At 40.4% G+C, this 22520-nt stretch overlaps 1 protein-coding gene across 1 annotated transcript in view; it reads right to left on the bottom strand.

Moving 5' to 3' along the window:
- Window positions 1-22520, bottom strand: part of LOC140463917 (small ubiquitin-related modifier 3) — a 45127-nt gene that overhangs the window by 4054 nt on the left and 18553 nt on the right. Inside the window, exons 2-3 of the mRNA XM_072558394.1 lie at window positions 8446-8574; window positions 7252-7323 (exon numbers count right to left, since the gene is read on the bottom strand). Of these exons, the coding sequence (XP_072414495.1) occupies window positions 7252-7323; window positions 8446-8574 (201 nt within the window). The remainder of the gene's footprint in view (window positions 1-7251; window positions 7324-8445; window positions 8575-22520) is intronic.

Raw genomic sequence — 22520 nt, 5'->3', positions numbered from 1 at the left:
GTTTGCTTTTGTATCCTTCCCAATCTTCTGATTTCCCACTGTTCTTAGCCACTTTATAGGATCTCTCTTTTTCTTTAATACATTTCCTGACTTCCTTTGTCAGCCAAGGTTGTCTAATCCCTCCCCGGTTAATCTTTCTTTTCTTGGGAATGAACCTCTGTACAGTGTCCTCAATTATACCTACAAACTCCTGCGATTTTTGCTCTAGTGTCTTCCCGGTTAGCCTCTGCTTCCAGTCTATTTTAGTCAGTTCCTCTCTCATGCCCTCATAATTACCTTTATTCAACTGTAACACCATTACATCAGATTTCGCCTTCTCCCTTTCAAACTCCAGACTGAACTCTACCATATTATGGTCGCTACTTCCTAAGGGTTCCCTTACTTTAAGATCTTTTCTAGAGTCTGGTTCATTGCAAAGCACTAGGTCCAGAATAGCCTGCTCTCTTGTGGGCTCCATGACTAGCTGTTCCAAAAAGCCATCCTGTAAGCATTCCATGAATTCCCTTTCTTTAGATCCACTAGCAACATTATTTACCCAGTCCACCTGCATATTGAAGTCACCCATGATCAATGTAACCTTGCCTTTCTGACATGCCTTCTCTATTTCCCGGTACATGTTGCATGCTTAGTCAAGCATGATTTCCCCTTCATAAATCCATGCTGACTCTGACCTATCCTGTTACTACTATCCAGATGTGTTGTAATTTCATCCTTTATAATAGATTCCAGCATCTTTCCCACCACTGAGGTTAGACTAACTGAGGTCACAGAGCAGAAGAACTAGAAAATCATAGCACTTTTTAGAATTAGTATTGAAATGTGGCTGTCACTTATTGCTGTACTGGAATTGGAGTACCAATAATTCAGTGACAGCACCACTGACTGAGTCAAGTTAATTCATTAATAGCAGAAGGAAAATGATATTCTGTTTCTTTCAAATGTGCTGATTGTAGAGTCAGCAAGGTAGAAACTCTAGCTTTTCCCTTTGTTTAGCTTGTATTATTGTCAAAACTGTGGGCCAATGCAATTGTACTGAAGTCCCCTCAGTATTCTTACTATTTTTTGGCAATCTATTTTTCTATTTGCTCACGGGATTTGGGCATCACTGGCTGGGTCAGTATTTACTGCCCATCCCCAACTACCCTTCAAAAGGTGGTGGGGTGAGGCACCTTCTTGAACTACTGCAGTCAACAGACAGTAGTACACCGGCAGTGCTGTTAGCGTTAAGATTTTGACCTAAAAGCAGTGAAGGAACAATGATATAGCTCCAAGTCAGGATGTATGAATTGGGGGGGAAATTCGAGATGACAATGCTCCAGTGCATCTGTTTCCCTTCTCCTCCTAGGTGGCAGAGGTAGTGGGTTCAGAAGATGCTGTTCAAAAAGCAATGGAGAGTTGCTACAGTGCATCATTAGGAAGGTACACACTGTTCCACTACACACTGGAGTTGGATGAAGTGAGTAAATATTTAAGCAACCACTTTGTCCTGGATGTTGTCAAGCTTCTTGAGTGTTGTTGGAGCTGCATTAATCTAGGCAAATGGAAATTATTCCATCACACTCCTTTTTAGCCTTGTAGATGGCAGACAGGCTTTGAGGGATCAGGATTTGGAGTATTTGCCCCAGGCTTCCTAGGCTCTCAACCTCATCTGCTGCCACAGTATTTATATGGCTAGTCAAGTTCAGTTTTTATGTTAGTGTAAACTCCAGAAAATTAGTAATGGAGGATTCAGTAATGGCAACATGTTTGAATGTCAAAGGAATAGGGTTAGATTCTTGCTTGTTGGAAACGATCATTACTAAGCTCTTGTGGCAACAAAATTACTTATTGGCTTTAGCCCAGATGCTGTCCAGATCTTGCTGCATATGGATAGAATATCTGAGGATTAATGAACTGTGCTGCACATTGGTGTTGATGGTCACATATCCCCACTTCTGACCTTATAATGGAAGGAGTTCATTGATGAAGCAGCTGAAGATGACTGCGGCCGGATCACTATTCTGAAGAACTCCTCCACTGATGTCATGTGACTGAGACAATTGACATCTAACAACCATGCCATCTTCCTGCAGGGTATGTATATCTCTAAGCAATAACATATATCTCTAACTTTCTCCATGATTTTTACGGACTCTTTTGTCCTTGATGCCATATTTAGTCAAACACCTCCTTGCTGTCATGCTCAGTCACCCTCACCTCTAGAATTCAGCTTTTTAATCCATGTTTGGACCAAGGCTTCAATGAGCTGGATGGCTCCCGCAGAACCTAAACTGAATGTCAGTGAGCAGGTTATTGCTGAGCAAATACAATTTCATAGTCAACAACCTCTTTCCATCACTGCCGATGACTTAAAGTAAACTGATGGGGCAGTAATTGGCCAGGCTAGATTTTCACTGCTTTTTGAGCATAGGACCTACTTGGGTAATATGCCACATTGTCATGCAAATACAGTCAGAGAGTCTTTACAGCAGGGAATGAGGTCCTTCAGCTCATTGTGTCCACACCAGTCATCAGACATCCAGCTATTTTAATTCCATTTTTCAGTACTTGACCAATAGCCTTGTTTGCTACAGAATTTCAAGTGCTCATCGAAATAGTCGTTACATGCCGTGTGTGTTCCGGCCTCAACAGCACGTTCAGGCAGTGAGTTTCAGATACAAACAATCCTTTGGATGAAAAGGCTTTTCCTCTAATTCCCTCAAAACCTTCTGCTGCTTATCTTAAAAAATTTACCTGCTGGTTACTGACCACTATCCTGAGCAGGAAGATTTCTGCCTAACTATCCTGTCTGTGCTCCTCAGAACTTTATACTCTTCAATCAGATCTCTCTAAAGAAAATTTACTGCTCTAAGGAAAACAAGCATAGACTATTTAGTCTCTTTTCGTAATTTAATCACTCCAGCCCAGACAACACCCTGGTGAATTACTTGTGCAACCTCTTTAGTGGAATGACATCCCTCCTTTGGTGTAGTAACCAGAACTGCTTACAGTAGTTCAGCTGTGGCCAAACTAATGTTATATACAGCTCCATAATAACCACCTTAATCTTGTATTCAATGCATTTACTAATGAAGACAAATATCCCTTATGCTTTCTTAATCACCTGAAGTACCTGTCTTGATGCCTTCAAAGATCTATGGACATGAACACCTAAGTCCCTCTGATCCTATGTATTTCACAAGTCCTACCATTCAATATTTTGTTAGTCCCCTCAAAAATCCAGACCACATTTTTCAGGAAGTAAGTTCTATTTGCCACTGTTCAGCCCATCCATATACTCCAATAGTCCAAGGCTTTTATCCTCACTATTTACCATACTACCTATTTTCCTGACATCTGCGAACTTACTGATTGAATCTCCAACATTCATGTCTTGATAATTAAAATATACAACAAAAAGCAAAGGATCCAGGAGTGAACATAGTGTTAATGCTTCTGGATACAGGCTTCTAGGCACAAAAAACACACTTCAACACTGTTTCTTAAGCCAATTTTGGAGCATGGCAACATTCCAGTAAATCTTCTCTGCACACTCTTCAAAACAATAACATCCAGTGTGGTGACCAGAAATGCACATAGTACACTAGTTGTGGCCTCACCAGTATCGTATACAGTTTCATCATTATATCTCTATTTTTTATATCCCTTCTGTACGTCTTGTAAAGGAGAGCATTCCATATAGCTTTTTAAAACCTTATCAACCTGCACTGCTACCTGTAGGGACCTGTGAACTTACACACCAAGATTTCTCAATAACCCTCTCAGTATATTCCCATTTACTTTGTGTTCCCTTTCACTATTTGACCTCCCCAAATGCATTACCTCATACATGTCAGAGCTGAACTCCATTTGCCACTTTCCTGCGCACTCCAACTCATTTATATCATTTTGGAGCTTAAAGCTATCCTCCATAATATCCACGACATGGACAATTTTTGTGTCAACTGCAAATTTCTTACTTCATCCACTTGCCCATCTTCATTTCCCAAACGTAAACCCAGAATTTTGTCTCCTCTCTTTTTGTTAGTCAGATGTATATGGAAACAGACCCTTTGGTCCAACCTGTCCCTGCTAACCGGATATCCCAACCTAAACTAGTCCCATTTGCCAGCATGTGGCCCATGTCCCTCTAAACCCTTTCTATTCACATATCCATCCAGATGCCTTTTAAATGTTGTAATTGTGCCAGTCTCCACTACTTCCCCAGGCAGCTCATTCCACACACGCACAACTCTCTGCATGAAGATGTTGCTCCTCAGGTCCCTTTTATGTAGAGTCATAGAGTTGTACAGCATGGAAACAGATCCTTCAGTCCAACCCATCCATGCCAACCAGATATCCCAACCGAATCTGGTCCCACCTGCCAGCACTGGCCCATATCCCTCCAAACCCTTCCTATTCATATACCCATCCAGATGCCTTTATAAATTATGCAATTGTACCAGCCTCCACCACTTCCTCTGGCAGCTCATTCCATACACGTACCACCCTTTTGTCAAAAAGTTGCCCCATAGGTCCCTTTTATATCTTTCCCCTCTCACCCAAAATTATGTCCTCTAGTTCTGGACTCCTCATCCCAGGGAAAAGACATTGCCTGTTTATCCTATCTGTGCCCCTCATGATTTTATAAACCTGTATAATGTCACCCTTCAGCCTCGGATTCTCCAGGGGAAAACAACCACAGCCTATTCAGCCTCTCCCTATAGCTCAAATCCTCCAACCCTGCCAACATCCTTGTAAATCTTTTCTGAACCCTTTCAAATTTCACATCCTTCGATAGGAAAGAGACCAGAACTGCACACGATGTGGAAAAAAAAATTCCTTGACAGAGTACATGAATGTTTCACCCTCAATGCCCCTTATGTCGGTTCACCCATATTATGCCCCAGTTGATATCAGGATAGTTAAAGTCTCCTATTATCATTGCCCTCTTATTCCTCAAGGCAGAAATCAAATATATATGTTCCTCCATTTGCCTCTCACTATTTGAGAGTCTATAGTGTACTCTTAGTGGTATGTAGGTCCCTTTTTCATTTCTAAACACAACTCAAAGTCTCATTTGCTAACCCATTTAGTATATCATCCTTTCTCACATCTACAACTGATTCTTTAATCAATATACTACCCCACCCATCCTGCCTGAAAACTCTATATCCAGGGATATTGAGCTACCAACTTTGCCCCTCCTTTAACTAGGTGTCTATTATAGCAACTACATCATGCTGCCATGTGTTTATCTGTGCCCTTAGTTCATCTATCTTGTTTGCAATACTCCTTACATTGAAGTATAAACAGCTCAACCCTGTCAATTTTCTTTGCTGGACATTTTTTAATCCTTGCTTCTTTTGTCTTTCCAAGTCACGGACTACATCACTACCTCCCTTTTCCTGATCCGATCAGAGTCTGACCCATCTAAGCATACATTTTGGTTCCCAACACCTTGCTATACTAGTTTAAATGTTTTCCCTTTGAGTATTTATCCATTTTTCCTCTGAAATGTACGACTCAAAATTCTTTGATCACCCTATCAGGCATGCCAGGTCACAATAACTTGACATAAAAAAAAAGTTCTTTTTCCATTTATCGTGTTCCCCAATGCTCTAGATTTGTGCCCTTTGGCTCCTGAACCTTTAGTCACTGGCAATGTTTATCTTCTTTATCATTCAAGCAAAACTCAATGATTTGAGAATCTCTATTAAACACCTCACTAATTCTCTCTGTTCTAAGCTAAACATCTATAGTTTCCTCAGACATTTCCATATGACCAAAATCTCCAGTATCATACTCGTAAATCTCTTTTTCACCTTTAGAAGCTCTTAATATCTGGCCTATGAAGTGATGTGCAAAACACATCAATTCAGCCTTAGCTAGTGTTTTAAAAAAATTAACATAGCATTTTATTTTGTGGATGCTATTAACAAATACATCACGTAACACTTCCCTGAATTAAATATCACCTGCCATATGTCTGCCTGTCCTCCAGAAGTCTTTATTATCCTCCAGACTATTTATTACATCTCTCAATTTTATATCACCTGCAACCTTTTAAATCATGCCCCCTCATATCAAGCCTGGGTTATTAATATATCAAAAAGAGCAGTCCTCCCAATATCTAGAAATCAACACTACTTATTTCCCTCCGGTCTAAAAAAACGAGCCATTTAACACTGTGTTCCGCTGGGTCCCTTAGCCAATTTTCTATTAACACCATCGATGCCCCTTTATTTCCATGGGCTTTTATTTTACTAATTAGTCTACTGTGCTGTACTTTACCACATTTCTTTTGAAAGTCCATATGCACATCAACTACGTACACTCAAACTCTCTTTATGACAAGGACTCCAAGATGCAAGATATATACAAGCTATACTGTCTTTCAGTTATTAGTTCATACTCTTCCAAATTCATTTTTTCAGATTGTCATGCACAAACGTTTTTCTTCACTGTTAGGCTGACGGACCTGTAGTTGCCAGATTTATCATCTTCCCCTTTTGCGAAGAATTTTTCATTCATTTGCAACTCGATTTCCCATAGTAACCTACAATGAAATCCATCTACACTAAGAGCAACCTTTTTTTTTCTCTCTCCCTTTCTCAATCAGGAGTAATTTTAATTGCTCTTGCTAACTTTCTGATATGCTAACCAGCAGAGAACCTGGACTGAACTTGCGACTAAACATATCTATACTGTTCAGTACCATCCATGCACCTTATATTTTTGCAGTTATAAAATTATATGAAATTAATGACTCTATAGAACTAGATATACCTTTGTCCAACAGCCTGAGAGTTTAAAAGTCCACCTACTTACCACTGGTGTTTTATAGTTACCACTTTTATTCTAGCTAGAAAGTCACGTTATACTATAAAACTGCAATAAAATACCACAATCGTGATTACATTCATATGCCTCCACAAAGCACTCTAAAAACAAAAGTTACTGTGTTCCTAGACTTCTGAGAGTGGTACCAATGGACTTCTGTTCCAGGAATTAGTAATGGATAAAACTAACAGAAATATCCTACTTGGGCTACACTTCACTAACTACAGTGGTGAGTGAATGGCGTGAAGAAGCAGACTATCCAGCCACCCATTTAGCAGACGTGCAGGCTATTACAGCTCCATAGCTGTGACTAAGTACATTACGAAATTAAAGGAACAAGGATGACTGATATCTGGAAGTATAATTGCAACATGCCCCAGGATTCTACATTTTTCCACTCTGGCATCTTACGCTAGGGCCAGGTCATACCTGTGCTGGTGTGTCTGTTTCATTAATTGGCTGTCCATCAAATCGGAACCTGATTTGTCGAATTGCCAAACCCTAGAAAAAGAATAATAATTAAAGAAACGAAAGTGCCAAAAATGTATAGAAATCAGTAGTTAAGCTGTTGTACATTGTGATTAATAGCAGACAAAAGGACCAAAGCTTCTCAATAACTACATAATTGGTTTTCCTGGAGCTGTTCTGTAATACAACATGACAGGACATTGAATCCTACCTACTGCATTCCACACAACAGAGTGGCCAATTTCAATAATGTCTGTAGATAATTCCCCACAAGGTTGTCTTATAAAAATAACAATGGCAAGCTCTGCTGATTCATTTCTCTGCAGGAACTCAGACAAAGGTCTGTGAATAGGTTCATCATTCAAGTATTGCAGTCAGTCCAGGTTTATGACAGGTAACAGATGTAAATGGTAAGCATACTGAGAAACAACTTATTTTTCAAAAATGAGCTGACAGGCTTGCTTAACATTTAAATAAAAAATACCCTCACCTCAGGGGATGTGGTCTGTCTAGGACACAGTTATCATCCAATGTGGTTTCTCACACACAAGTTATTTGCTCAACATTGATGGCAGTCATTCAAGTTCCATCAGAATCAAGTTCCATCCTGTGCATATTCAAAGACCCACACACATATACACTACACTTGCACACGACTCACTAGCAGTAATCTGGGGCAAAGTCCCTTGCTAATTTCTTCCTAGCTAAATCAAAATCATATAGACTAACTAGAAAACATTTTTGTTTCAAAAATCTAGCAACTGAAAATCTCACAGCTCACACTCCTTCTCACAATGTATTATCTCAGCTAAAATTGTGCAATTTAATGAAGGTGCTGTCAAAACCTGAGTCTTCCTCCTACCAAGAAGTTTAATATAACCTGCGGGTATTACTTATCCACTAACAGACAAAGACCTGAATTTATTTATCCAATTAGCATAAGAACTCTCAGTCAATAACTGTTTGATCACATACTATCTTGGCTCCACATTCAACAAGATCTTACTGCTGATAACCTCAGTGCAACAATTTTAAAACATACTCAGGCCACAGGCTCCCTTTCATGGGCAAGCTTTACAGTTTTTAGACATGGCATTCAGCATCAATCCTGTCTCTCAAATAATACCAGCCTTGTAGATTCTCAAGTTCTCATACCTGACGTTCACAGTATGCTTTCATCAGTTTGCTTAGAGGTGTATGCTTTTTGATTTTGAACTGCACAACGGAACCATCTTGGCCTGCCACCTTCAGGTTAATATGGTCATTTTCTGATTTCAGTACGTCCTGTGGAGTAAAAAAGGACGAACATGAACAAGAGTGGAATCGCACAGATGGAATCACACAAAACAGATACTTGCAACCACAATTGCTAACAGTTACTAATCATGGATGCAATTACATTGTTGAACTGCAGTATCCCCACTTGATCTGGTAAAGTCTTTTTATAACTAAATCAAGTGAAGTTACAATTGTCCTATCTGTTGGATTAGAACACAAGACAGTATTAGTGCAAGGAGCTAATTATCTTGGCCTGCGTCAAATAGAAATTTAACTCAAAAGGATGTGAATCTTGGGAATTTTCTCACTAAAACACTCATTGTTGAGCACACTTAAAATGGATTTTTGCTATCAAGAAAGCAAGGGAATTGTGAAGGAGATAGGGAAAAGGGATTCCGATTGAAAGATCAGCAACAATCTTACTGAATGGCAGAGCAGACTCTAAGCTCATATGATCAATTCCTGTTCTGAGGGTTCTTGTTCTTTATTATAGTTCTAGAGATACTAAACAAGTCTTTTGCATTGATGTTTACTGTGGAGAAGGATATTGGAAGATACAGAAAGTGGGAAATAAATAGTGACATCTGAACAATGTCCATATTATAGAGCTGGTGGTGCTGGACATCTTAAAATGCATAAAGTGGGTAAATGCCAGGGACCTGATCAGGTGTACCCAAGAACTCTGAGAAGTGAGGAAAGAGATTGCTGGGCCCCTTGCTGAGATATTTGTATCATCGATAGTCACAAGTGAGGTGCCAGAAGACTGAAGGTTGGCTTATGTTGTGTCACAATTTAAGAAAGGTGGTAAGGAAAAGCCAAGGAACTATAGACTGCTAAAAGCGTGACATCGGTGGTAGGCAAGTTATAGAATCATAGAAACACAGGAAATCCTGAAGGACAGGATTCACATGTATTTTGACTGACTTGGGATAGTCAACATGGTTTGGTGTATGGAAAATCATATTTCACTAACTTGACTGAGTTTTTTTTTGAAGTAATGAAGAATATTGATGAGAGCAGATGTAATCGTTATGGACTTCAATAAGGGTTTCGACAAGGTTCCTTATGGTAGACTGGTTAGCAAGGTTGGGTCACATGGAATACAGGAAGAAATAGCTATTTGGAGACAGAACTGCCTCAAACGTAAAAGGTAGAGGTAACGGTGGACGATTTTAGACTGGAGCCTATAACCAGCGATATGCCACAAGAATTGGTGCTTTCTGACATTTATGTAAATGATTTGGATGTGTGAACATGGGAGGTATGGTTGGTAAGTTTGCAGATGACACCAAAATTGGAGGTGTACTGGGCAGCAGAGAAGATTACCTCAGAGTACAATGGGATGGGCCAAGGAGCAACAGATGTAGTTTAGATTAGATTAGATTACTTACAGTGCGGAAACAGGCCCTTCGGCCCAACAAGTCCACACCGCCCCGCCGAAGCGTAACCCACCCATACCCCTACCCCTACATCTCCATCTATATCTACATCTACCCCTTACCTAACACTACGGGCAATTTAGCATGGCCAATTCACCTGACCTGCACATCTTTGGACTGTGGGAGGAAACCGGAGTACCCGGAGGAAACCCACGCAGACACGGGGAGAACGTGCAAACTCCACACAGTCAGTCGCCTGAGGCGGGATTAATTTAGATAAATGTGAGGTGCTGCATTTTGGAAAGGCAAATCAGGGCAGGACTTATACACTTAATGGTAAGGTCCTAGGGAATATTGCTGAACAAAGAGACCTTGGAATGCAGGGTCATGGTCCCTTGAAAGTAGAGTCGCAGGTTAACAGGATAGTGAAGAAGGCATTGGTATGCTTTCCTTTATTGGTTAGAGTATGGAGTACAGAGGTTGGCAGATCATGTTGCAGATGTACAGAATGTTGGTAAGGCCAATTTTAGAAAATTGTGTGCAATTCTAGTCTCCTTCCGATACAAAGCATGTTGTGAAGCTTGAAAGGGTTCAGAAAAAATTTACAGGGATGTTGCTAGGGTGGGAGGGTTTGAGCTATCGGGAGAGGGCTGAATAGTCAGGGGCTATTTTCCCTGGAGCATTGGTGGCTGAAGTATGACCTTAGAGGTTTATAAAATGAAGGTGTATGGATAGGGTAAATAGACAAGGTGTTTTCACCAAGGTGGGGGAGTCCAAAACTAGAGAGCATAGGTTAAAGTGAGAGGGGAAAAGATTTAAAAGGGACCCAAGGGCAACTTTTTCAGGCAGAGGGTGGTGCATACAGTATATGGAATGAGCTACCAAAGGAGGAGGAGGAGGCTGGTACAATTACGACATCCAAAAGGCCTCTGGATGGGTATATGAATCTGAAGGGTTGAGGGGGATATGGGCCAAATTGGAGTGGATTTATTTATGGTATCTGGTTAGCACAGACAAGTTGAATTAAAGGGTCGGTTTCTGTGTTGTATATCTCGATAACTCTAGTTGGGAAAAACAGCAGAGTCTACATAGACAGAAATCTCACTATGAAGCGTTCTGAACTTTTCACCCAAGTGAAATGTGAAAAGTATCCAACTTTATAGCAAATGCAGATTATACTTGACTTTTTTTTCACAAGAATGGAAAGACAGCATTTTGAGCTATGTAACAAAGAGATACAGTACTGGGCAGCACAGGTCTGTCACCGTACAAAAATGAATCTGTCACGACAGTTTTAGTGAGCATCATCATCAGTGACAGGATCAACTAGAGAAACTAATTAAATGGCTCTGACAAACATATCGCTTTTGTGGCTCATTCCCAGAAGCAGGTTTGTACATTTACTCAATGACTGACAATAAAAGCTACCCATTTTATGCCTTCATGACGTGGGCATTACTGACATGGTCAACATTTACTGCCCACCCTTAATTATCCTCAAGAGGGTAGTGGTTAGCTATCTTTTTGACCTGCAGCAGTTCATACGGCATAGGCATTCTCACAATGGTCTTACAGGATGACAATTCCAGGATTTTAATTCAGTAGTTTAGATTTGGCAGCACACAGGGTGAATATGATGTCAATCAAGCAAGCTGTTGTGTTTTAGATAGTGTTGTAGCTGTATTCAGCGAAGCAAGTGAAGAGTATTCATATATAATCCTAATGGATGCCTTGTAGATCATGTCAAGTCATGGGACATCTAGAGACAAGTCACTTGCATGAACCTCTGACCTGATTGAAGCATTTTTGTGGTAAAGCCAGGGTGAATACTGGTTAAAAGTATCCTCCAAAATGTTGATGGTAAAGTGATAGTAATACCATTCAATGTCAAGTGGAGATAGTTAAATTCTCTCTTGCAAGAAACAGAATATAGTTATAGCATGCTTACAGCACAGAGGGCCATCATTTGTCCTGTTGTTTCCATTTGTCTTTCTGAATGAAAGACTTTTGTCTTTTTACAATCCTCAATGCTCTTCCTCATGAATAATAATTCAGTTCAATCTTGTATAGGTCTGGCTATTGTTTACATAGAACATAGAAGAATACAGCGCAGTACAGGCCCTTCGGCCCTCGATGTTGCGCTGATCAAAGCCCACCTAACCTACACTAACCCACTATCCTCCATATACCTATCCAATGCCCGCTTAAATACCCATAAAGAGGGAGAGTCCACCACTGCTACTGGCAGGGCATTCCATGAACACTTGTTATGCGCAAAAAATAGTTACCACTAATCAGCTCAAGCTTAAATATTGTTCAGGTCATGCTACATATTGACATGGCTGAGAAATCACAAGTGGCACTGAACATTACTGATTGTACAAAGACACCCATAGTTCTGACCTGACAATGCATGGAAGGACCTTGTATATTTGTGCCAAAGTTACTACCTGCACTAATGCCTTGGAAATTAGTTGAATGATCTTCTACAATCTCATCCATCTTTCTTTATCATGGGTATGATGCCAATCAATGGACAGATTTTCCCAGATTCCCACCAAATGAAATTTTGCTCAGTTACTTTGACACCAGAGTCAGTCAAATTGATATCAAGGCATTCACTTTGAACTCACTTCTATAATTCAGCTATTTGTCCATATTTAGACAGGAGGGTGGTGAACAGTGATCACAAGTTTGAAGAAGAACTGCTTGATAAATCAATGACACCTTCCATTGTCTTTATGATGATTGAGAATAGACTGAAGGGGTAGCAATAGCTAGATTGGATGACATCATCATCATTGAATCACCCACTGTCAACATACTGGGTGTTAACTTTGAACAGAGACTGAACTGTATCAGCCATGTAAGATACTTAGCTAGAGGAACAGGTCAGAGGCTATGAATTCTGTGGAAAATAATTAAATTCTTATCTGCTCTGTGCATGGCCAACATCTACAAGCACAAATCAGCAATGTGATGGAATACTCTACACTGGCCTGGATGAATGCAACTCCAACAATACTCAAGAAGCTCCATCCCATTTAGAATAAAACAATCCACTTGTCAAGCACTTCATCCATCACTTTCAATTTTTACTCTGTTCACCATCAATGGCAGCAGTGCAAGTTATTACAAGATGCTTTGCAGCAAGGGCTGCAGAGGGACAAGACAATGTGCATATGGAACAATGGGAATAACAACACCCAAAGTTCTCATTACACACAAACTATTGTGAACTATGTTTGGAATGATGTCACCATACATCCGCTGTCATTAAGCCAAAATCCTGGATTTCTCTTCCCAACAGCTCAATGGGTGTACCTATGCCACAAGACTAGCAGAGGTTGAAGAATACAGGTCACTACCACCTTCTCAAGAGCAAACAGACATGGACATTAAATGCTCGCCTTTCTACTGATGCTTCCATGTCAAAAACCAATTTTTAAAATCTCTTATTTTCATAGTGATCACTGCAGAAAGATGTACAGCAAACTTTGTTTGAACTGGCGCCTTATTAATCGGCACGCTCGATAAACCAGCAAAAATTATATATGTTAAATACTGGAAGTTTACTGTTTTTTTGCTATGTCTGTGATGTCAGATTAATCAGCTGAGGACACGAATGAAAAGGCTCTCAGCTGCTATGTTTTATTTCAGGCAAAGCTACATTCGTATTTATGTGATTTATGCTGTAAATAAAGTATAACACCCTGCATTATGTTTCTATTACTAAGTGTGTGTTTTTACACTGATTATGTGGATCTCTTGATAAACTGGAATAGTTGATCAATCATCACACTCTTGGTCCATTAGATGCCGGATAATAAAAAGTTTGCCGTATTTTATTTCATGTCAGCCCTAGTACCCTCAAGAGTGATGGTGCACCAATATTGGAAATGTCAGTCAAAGTATCATGTATTACCCAAGACACAGAGCATAGAGCTGATAGGACCTTTCTAAACAGTACTTCAAATATCAATACAGCTAAACTAGGAAACCATATTTAACACTACAATATCCAGAACATACAAATTTGAAACAAAAATGATCGGTTACCTCTTTGGATGTACTCATCTTCATAGAGCTTAGTGTCCCAATATGTAATAAATCATTTGAGGTTGGAGAACAATTACAGAAATGAAAAGGTGAAAATTATGTTACTGAGCTACTTGTAGAAAACTCCTTAATGAATTCTCAGTCAGTAATCAACAGCTATATGGCAACCCTTCTAGGGCAAGTATGCTCTTCCTTAGGTGGCAATATCAAAACACACGTCGGTTGTGACTTCACCAATGCCCTGCATAACTATACTACAATTTATTATACACCAAAGCCTTTGTAACAAAAACTATCACATTTTGTAACAATTTGATAGTTACAAAATATTTACCACTCAATTTTTACCCAAAATATTTCCATACACAACCTCCTTAAATCCTCTATGTTGGTTACTTTCCCTCCTAACTTTTGTCAGCAGATTTTAATTCACACTCAGCCTCAAAGCCATTATCAGTTCAGATTGACAACTGCTGAGGTCCAAGTATTGATTCTTGTGATATCATTAGTTATAGCTTGCCAAACTGAAGATGTTCTATTTATTCTTTGATTCTTCGTCTAACCAATTCTTAATCGACATTTATATGTTAGCCTCCACTGAGTTCTAATTTAGTCTAATAATCTGTTGTGTGGAACTCATCAAATGCTTTTTGAAAATCCAAATATCCTACCCCCACAGGATTCCCCCACTGATCTTGCTAGTTAAATGTTCATAAAATACAAATACATAAACCATACTGACTTTGGTTAGTTATATTATAATTTTCTATGTGTCTTGGCACCACATTCCTAAATGTGGATTCAAGCATTTTGCCTAATGATTAGATTAGATTACTTACAGTGTGGAAACAGGCCCTTCAGCCCAACAAGCAAACACTAACCCTCCAAACAGCAACCCACCCAGACCCATTCCCCTACATTTACCCCTTCACCTAACACTACGGGCAATTTTTAGCATGGCCAATTCACCTCACCTGCACATTTTTGGACTGTGTGAGGAAACCGCAGCACCTGGGGAAAACCCACGCAGCCACAGGGAGAATGTGCAAACTCCACACAGACAGTTGCCTGAGGTGGGAATTGAACCCGGGTCTCTGGCGCTGTGAGGCAGCAGTGCTAACCACTGTGCCATGTTTGGCTAACAGACATACAACTCTCCATTTTCTCTCTTTATTACTTCTTAAATTGTGAAATCATGTTAGCTATCTCACAACTCTTGGAAACTGTTTACAAATCAGGTTTTTTGGAAGAGCAAAACCAATGCATCCACTGTCTCTGCAGCAACCTATTAAAACTCCAGACACAGGTCACTAGTTCCATGAAATATGTCACAACTTTGTCCCATTAATTTCTTCATCAAATCATAACGGCACAGGTGGCGGCCATTCAGTTCGTCAAGTCCATATTTCAGTACTATTTGTTTACATATGTGGGAATTCTTCAAATTCCCCTCTCTTATTAGATCATCGGTTCCCCACTATCTTTGAAATTTTAAACTGCTTTCTGTCCTGAAGATCAGTACCAAAAGGAATAGGACTTTCCACCATTCCACATAATGGTTACTGTCTCTGCCAGTTTCATATTCCCCACCGTAACTTTACCAGTCTCTAATTTTGATGGACCCATATTTAATCTTACAAATCTATGTAAAGGTGAATCATGTTGAACAAACCTAATTGCACTGTTCAATGAAGTAATAGATGGTAATATGATTATGATCACATTATGATTGAGATGTTGGACTTTCGTAACGTATTGAATAAATGACTACCTATTAGACATGTTAACGAAATCAAAACTTGTGGGATTTAAATAAGCAATATCATCAAATATTTGAAATCAACTAAACAACAGAAAGGAGTTAACAGTATTTATTTTCAGACTGGAAGGCAATTTCTAGTTGGGTCCCTGAGAGGGGAGCTTGGAGACTACTGCTGTTTTTGATACATGTTACTATCCTAGATTTCAATAGTAAGTGCATAAAGACAGCAGATGATACAATTTATAAATTAACAAGCAATGAGGAGGATGGGAGCAGATAAACAAGTGAAACTGAATATATACAAGAGATGATTTTGAATGAAGTGCAAAGGGGTGCATTTTGGTCAGAAGACAGAAGCAACATAAATCAAATGGTATAATTTTAAGGGAGTGCAGGAAGGGAGAGGAGAGATGAGAGTTCACAAACTTGCTTAGATGATATGACAAATTGACAAGGCATAAAATACCCTGGGCTCTATAAACAGAAGCATGATGTATAAAAATAAATAAGTTATGCTCTACCTTTAGGTCTCAGGTGGAGCATGATATGCAATTCGAGGCACCACACAAAAGAATACTGTTAGGCTTTGGAGAGGACGCAGAAATTTATTGAAATGTGGTTTCAGTTACATGGCAAGAAGTTAAAATTGTTAACCTTTGCTATTCTAAGGAGAAAGAGAACTTTGTAAGCACTATTCAGTATTATACAGGATTGTGATAACAGCAAGGAAGGACAAATTGTTTCTATTCGTATAGCTGTCAACATAAGAATATAAGAAATAGGAGGAGTAGGCCACCTGACCCGGAGAACCCGCTCCACCATTCAATAAGATCATGGCAGATCTTTTCAAGGCCTCAGTTCCACTTACCCACCCTCTCACTATAAACCTTAATTCCTTTACTATTCAAAAAAATTATCTATCCTTGCTTTGAAAACATTCAATGAGGAAGCCTCAACTACTTCACTAGACAGGGATTTCCACAGATTCACCACACTTTGGGTGAAGAAATTCCTCAATCCAGTCCTTAATCTGCTCCCCCTAATTTTGAGGCTATGCCCTCTTGTTACTAGTTTCACCCACCAGAAGGAACAACCACCCTGCTTCTATCTTCTCTATTCCCTTCATCATTTTATATGTTTCTATAAGATTCTCCCCTCACTCTTCTAAATTCAAATGAATATAATCCCAGTCTACTCAGTCTCTCCTCATAAGCCAACCCTCACAATCCTTTGCACCACCTGCAGTGGCAGCATATCTTTTCTCAAGTAAGGGAACCAAAACAGCACAGTCTTCCAGGTGTGGCCTCACCAGCACCCAATACTGCTGCAAATTACCTCCCTGCTTTTAAACTCAATCCTCTAGCAATGAAGGACAAACTTCAATTTGCATTCTTGATTATCTATTGCACCTGCAAACCAACCTTCTACGATTCATGCTCAAGGATACTCCGGTCCCTCTGAATAGCAGCACGCCACAATTTTTTACCGTTCAAATAATAGTCCTTTTTACTGTGATTCCAACCAAAACAAATGACTTCACATTTATCAACATTACACTCCATCTGCCAAACCATAAGACAATGAAGCAGAAATTAGGCCACACAGCCCATTGAGTCTGCTCTGCCATTCAAATTATAGCTGCTAAGTTTCTCAACCTCATTCTCCCACTTTCTCCCTGTAACCCTTGATCCCCTTGACAATCAAGAACTTATCTACCTCGGTCTTAAACAGACTCAATAAGCTGGCATCCACAGCGTTCTGCGGCAATGAATTCCACAGATTCACCATTCTCTGGCTGAAGAAGTTTCTCCTTATCTCTGTTCTAAAAGGTCTCCCCTTTACTCTAAGGCTGTGCCCTCGGGTCCAAGTCTCTCCCATCAATGGAAACATTTTCCCAATATCCACTGTGTCAAGGCCATTCAGTATTTCATAAATTTCAATTAGATCCCCCCCTCATCCTTCTAAACTCCATCAAGTATAATCCCAGAGTCCTCAAACATTCCTCATAAGCTTTAAGCTTTTCATTCCTGGGAGCATTCTCGTGAACCTCCTCTGAACCCACTACAGGGGCAATACATCCTTCCTGAGAAATGGGGCCCAAAACTGCACAATACTCCAAATGTGGTCTGATCAAACCTTTGCCCACTCACACTATCGATATTCCTCTGCACACTATGCACTACCACTCATCTTCGTGTCATCTGCAAACTTTGACACATGGTCCCCAACTCCAAATCATTTATGTAAATTGCAAACAATTGCAATCCCAACACTAATCCCTGCGGCATACCACTAGTCACTGATCGGCAATTATAAAAACACTCACTTATCCCCACTCTTTGCTTCCTGTTAATTAACCAATCCTATATCCATGCTAATGCATTGCCCATAAAGCCATGAATAATGAGAGGGAAAAAAATTTAAGATAACTGAAGGGGGCATGGGTCAAGCAATGAGTTTCTTTTATACAGAGCTGGGTTCTAGTGGTGAAAGCAGATTCAAGAAGGAATTTGAGCAAAGTTAAGCTTTCTGGGGAGAAATAACAAGAGAGTAAAACTTATTGGACAGCTCTCTCAAACAGCCAGTACAGCAACAATGGGCCAATTGGTTTGTTTCCTTCTGTAGTACCACACCTCTAGGCCAAACAGTTGCATTTCTTATTATGTAAATAAATAAATTAGCCAAGATCCATTCAGCAAGGTCCTATAAATAGCAAAGAGACGCACTGGGACAGTAATAGAGGTTTACAGTACAGTAAAAGGTCCTCTGGCCCAATGAGTCTATGCTGGTCAAAAACCATCCCACTATGCTAATCCCATTTTCTAGATCTTGATCGTTAGCCTTGTTTGCCTTGGCATCACTAGTGTACATCTAAATACTTAAATGTTATGAGGGTTTCTGCCCTTCCAGGCAATGAGTCCTAAATTCCTACCACCCTATTAGTGGGAGGGGTGAGCAGAGAGAAACACCAACCGTCATCTTTGGAGTTCACCATAGGTAGCAGGGACAAAAGTAGACCATTCAACCCAGTGAGTTTGGTCCATCATTTAATTAAACCATGGTTGGTCATCTACCTCAAAGCCTTTGCTGTCGTACGCTCATATCACTTAATGTTATTGAATATCTAGTTATCTATCGATAGCTGTTTTGAACACAGAACCACAGAAAGAGTCCATTTATTGCGTAGTGTCAGCACCAGCTGAACAAACTAGATGCCCATACTAATCTCATTTTTGGTCTGTCAGTCTGCACAGACTTGGTCTGTAGCGTTGCGCATTACAATACTCGAGGTGCAGATATGCACATTGGGGTAGAGATTTCAAAAGATTCACCACCTTCAGTGTTAAACAGTCTATCCTTTATTCTGAGATTTTGGACCTGGATCTAGACTCATATTCAGGGGTAACATCTTATCTACATCCACCCTGTCATGCTCTGTAAGTACTGTAGAAGTTTCTATGAGATCATCGCGCATTCACAAAACCCTCAAAGCCCCAGTTTCCTCAGTTTCTAAGACAATCTCACCATCTGGGGATTAGTCTGACAAACCTCTATTGCACACCCTCTACACCCTTAGATAAGCAGACCAAAACTGGACACAATACTCCAAGCACAGTCTCAAAAGGCTCTAACCAATTGCAGCAAGACATGTTTGCTTCTGTACTCAAATTCCTATGTAATGAAGGCCTGCATATCATCAGCATTGCTCTTTCATTCTTCCTTTTCTCTTGTGCAGCAGAGCCACCTATGGTGCCATGGACTTCACTATGACTGCACTCCTTCCTCACCAGTATCCAAAAGAGAAAGAAGTTAGCAGCAGAGATTATTTCAGCAACTCCTGATCTCCCACCTTGATTCTTTTAGACAGACTGATAGTCACGCTTTCCCTTTCTGACTCCATATTCTTAAACAATCATGAAATCACTTACAGAGGTCATAGTCACAAAACACAGAAATAAATCCTTCGGTCCAACCAGTCCATGCCGAACATAAGCCCAAACTAATCTCACCTACCTGCTCCTGGTGCATATCCCTCCAAACCATTCCTACTCATTTACTTAACTAAATATCTTTTAAAAGTTGGAACTGCAGCCACATGCAGCACTTCCTCTGGAAATTTATTCCACACATGAACCACTGTCAAAAAAAAAATGCTTATGTCATTTTAAATTTTTTCTCTTCGCACCTTAAAAATATGGTCTCTAGTCTTGAAACCCCCCACCCTAGGGAAAAGACCTGTCATTCAGTTTATCTATACCCCTCGTTATTTTATAAACCTCTCTAAGGTCACATCTCAACCTCCTATGCTCCAGTGGAAAAAGGTCTCGTCCTACCCATCTTCTCCTTATAACTCAAATCCTCCATTCCCAACATCATCCTGTAAATCTCTTCTGAACTCCCTTAGGCTAAATAATATCCTTCCTATAACTGGGCAACCAGAACTGGACAAAATATTCTAGATAAATCCTCAACATAATGTCCCACTCCTACATTCAAAGGTCTGAGCAATGGAGGCAAGCATCCTTAATGCCTTCTGAACCATTTTATCTATATGCGATGTCAACTTCAAAGAATTACGTACTTGAACCCCTGGGTCTCTGTTCTGCAACATTGCCCAAGACTCTGCTTTTAATTATATAAGTCTTATCTTTGTTTTGTTTTACTGAAAATGTAATGCTTTACATTTATCCAAATTAAAATCCATTTGCCACTCTTCAGTCCACTGATCCAATTGATCAAGATCTCTGTCATTTTAGACAACCTTCTTCTTTGAAAACCTACTAATTTTGGTGTCATCTGCAAACTTACTAATCATGCCTTCTATATTCTCATCTAAATCATTTATATAAATGACAAACAAAAGTTGACCTAGCATTGATCCTTGTGGAACACACGTCTGGTCACAGGTCTCCAGTCAGAAAAACAATCTGCCACGATCTCCTGTTAGCCAATTTTGTACCCAGTTGCCATGCTCACCCTGAATCCCATGTCATAGAATCATAGAGATGTACAACATGGAAACAGACCCTTCGGTCCATGCCGACCAGATATCTGGACACCTGCCAGCACCCGGCCCATATCCCTCCAAACCCTTCCTATTCGTTTACCCATTCAAATGTCTCTTAAATGTTTCAATTGTTCCAGCCACCACCACTCCCTCTGGCAGCTCATTCCATACACGTACCACCCTGTGTGTGAAAAAGTTGTCCTGTAGGCCTCTTTTATATCTTTCCCCTCTCACCCTAAACCTATGCCCTCTAGTTCTGGACTCCCCAACCCCAGGGAAAAGACTTTGCCTAATTACCCTATCCATGCCCCTCATGATTTTGTAAACCTCTAAGGTCACCCCTCAGTCTCCGATGCTCCAGGGAAAACAGCCCCAGCCTGTTGAGCCTCTCCCTACAGTTCAAAACCTCCAACCCTGGCAACATCCTTGTAAGTCTTTTCTGAACCCTTTCAGGTTTCACAACATCTTTCCGATAAGGAGACCAGAACTGCATGCAATATTCCAACTGTGGCCTAACCAATGTCCTGTACAGCCACAACATGACCTCCCAACACCTGTACTCAATACCCTGACCAATAAAGGAAAGCACACCAAACGCCTTCTTCACTGTCCTACCTACCTGCAACTCCACTTTCAAGGAGCTATGAACTTGCATTCCAAGGTCTCTTTGTTCATCAACACTCCCTAGGACCTTACCATTAAGTGTATAAGTCCTGCTAAGATTTGCTTTCCCAAAATGCAGCACCTCGCATTTATCTGAATTAAACTCCATCTGCCACTTCTCAGACCATTGGCCCATCTGGTCCAGATCCTGTTGTAATCTGAGGTAACCCTCTTGGCTGTCCACTACACCTCCAATTTTGGTGTCATCTGCAAACTTACTAACTGTACCTCTTATGTTTGCATCCAAATCATTTATGTAAATGACAAAAAGTAGAGGACCAAGCACCGATCCTTGTGGCACTCCACTGGTCACAGGCCTCCAGTCTGAAAACCAACCCTACACCACCAACCCGTCTTCTACCTTTGAGCCACTTCTGTATCCAAATGGCTAGTTCTCCCTGTATTCTGTGAGATCTAACCTTGCTAATCAGTCTCCCATGGGGAACCTTGTTGAACGCCTTACTGAAGTCCATACAGATCACATCTACCGCTCTGCCCTCACCAATCTTCTTTGTTACTTCTTCAAAAAACTCAATCAAGTTTATGAGACATGATTTCCCATGCACAAAGCCATGTTGACTATCCCTAATCAGCCCTTGCCTTTCCAAATATATGTACATCCTGTCCCTCAGGATTCCCTCCAACAACAATGTGCAGGTCAGGTGAATTGGCCATGCTAAATTGCCCATAGCGTTAGGTGCATTAGTCAGAGGGAAATGTGTCTGTGTGGGTTACTCTTCAGAGGGTCGGTGTGGACTTGTTGGGCCGAAGGGCCTGTTTCCACACTGTAGGGAATCTAATCTAATCAAAAAAATCTTGCCCACTGGTCTGTCGTTCCTTGGCTTGTCTTTACCACCCTTCTTAAACAGTGGCAGCACGTTAGCCAACTTCCAGTACCTCACTTGTGACTATCGATGATACAAATATCTCAGTAAAAAGCCCGGCAATCATTTCTCTAGCTTCCCACAGAGTTCTAGGTACACCTGATCAGGTCCTGGGGATTTATCCACCTTTATGTGTTTCAAGACATCCAGCACTTCCTCCTCTGTAATGTGGATTTTACAAGATATCACCATCTATT

Source organism: Chiloscyllium punctatum, chromosome 39, assembly GCF_047496795.1.
Source record: "Chiloscyllium punctatum isolate Juve2018m chromosome 39, sChiPun1.3, whole genome shotgun sequence".
NCBI lineage: Eukaryota > Metazoa > Chordata > Chondrichthyes > Orectolobiformes > Hemiscylliidae > Chiloscyllium > Chiloscyllium punctatum.
Note: the sequence above shows the minus strand (reverse complement) of the source record. Positions and strands in the feature narration are given on the sequence as shown.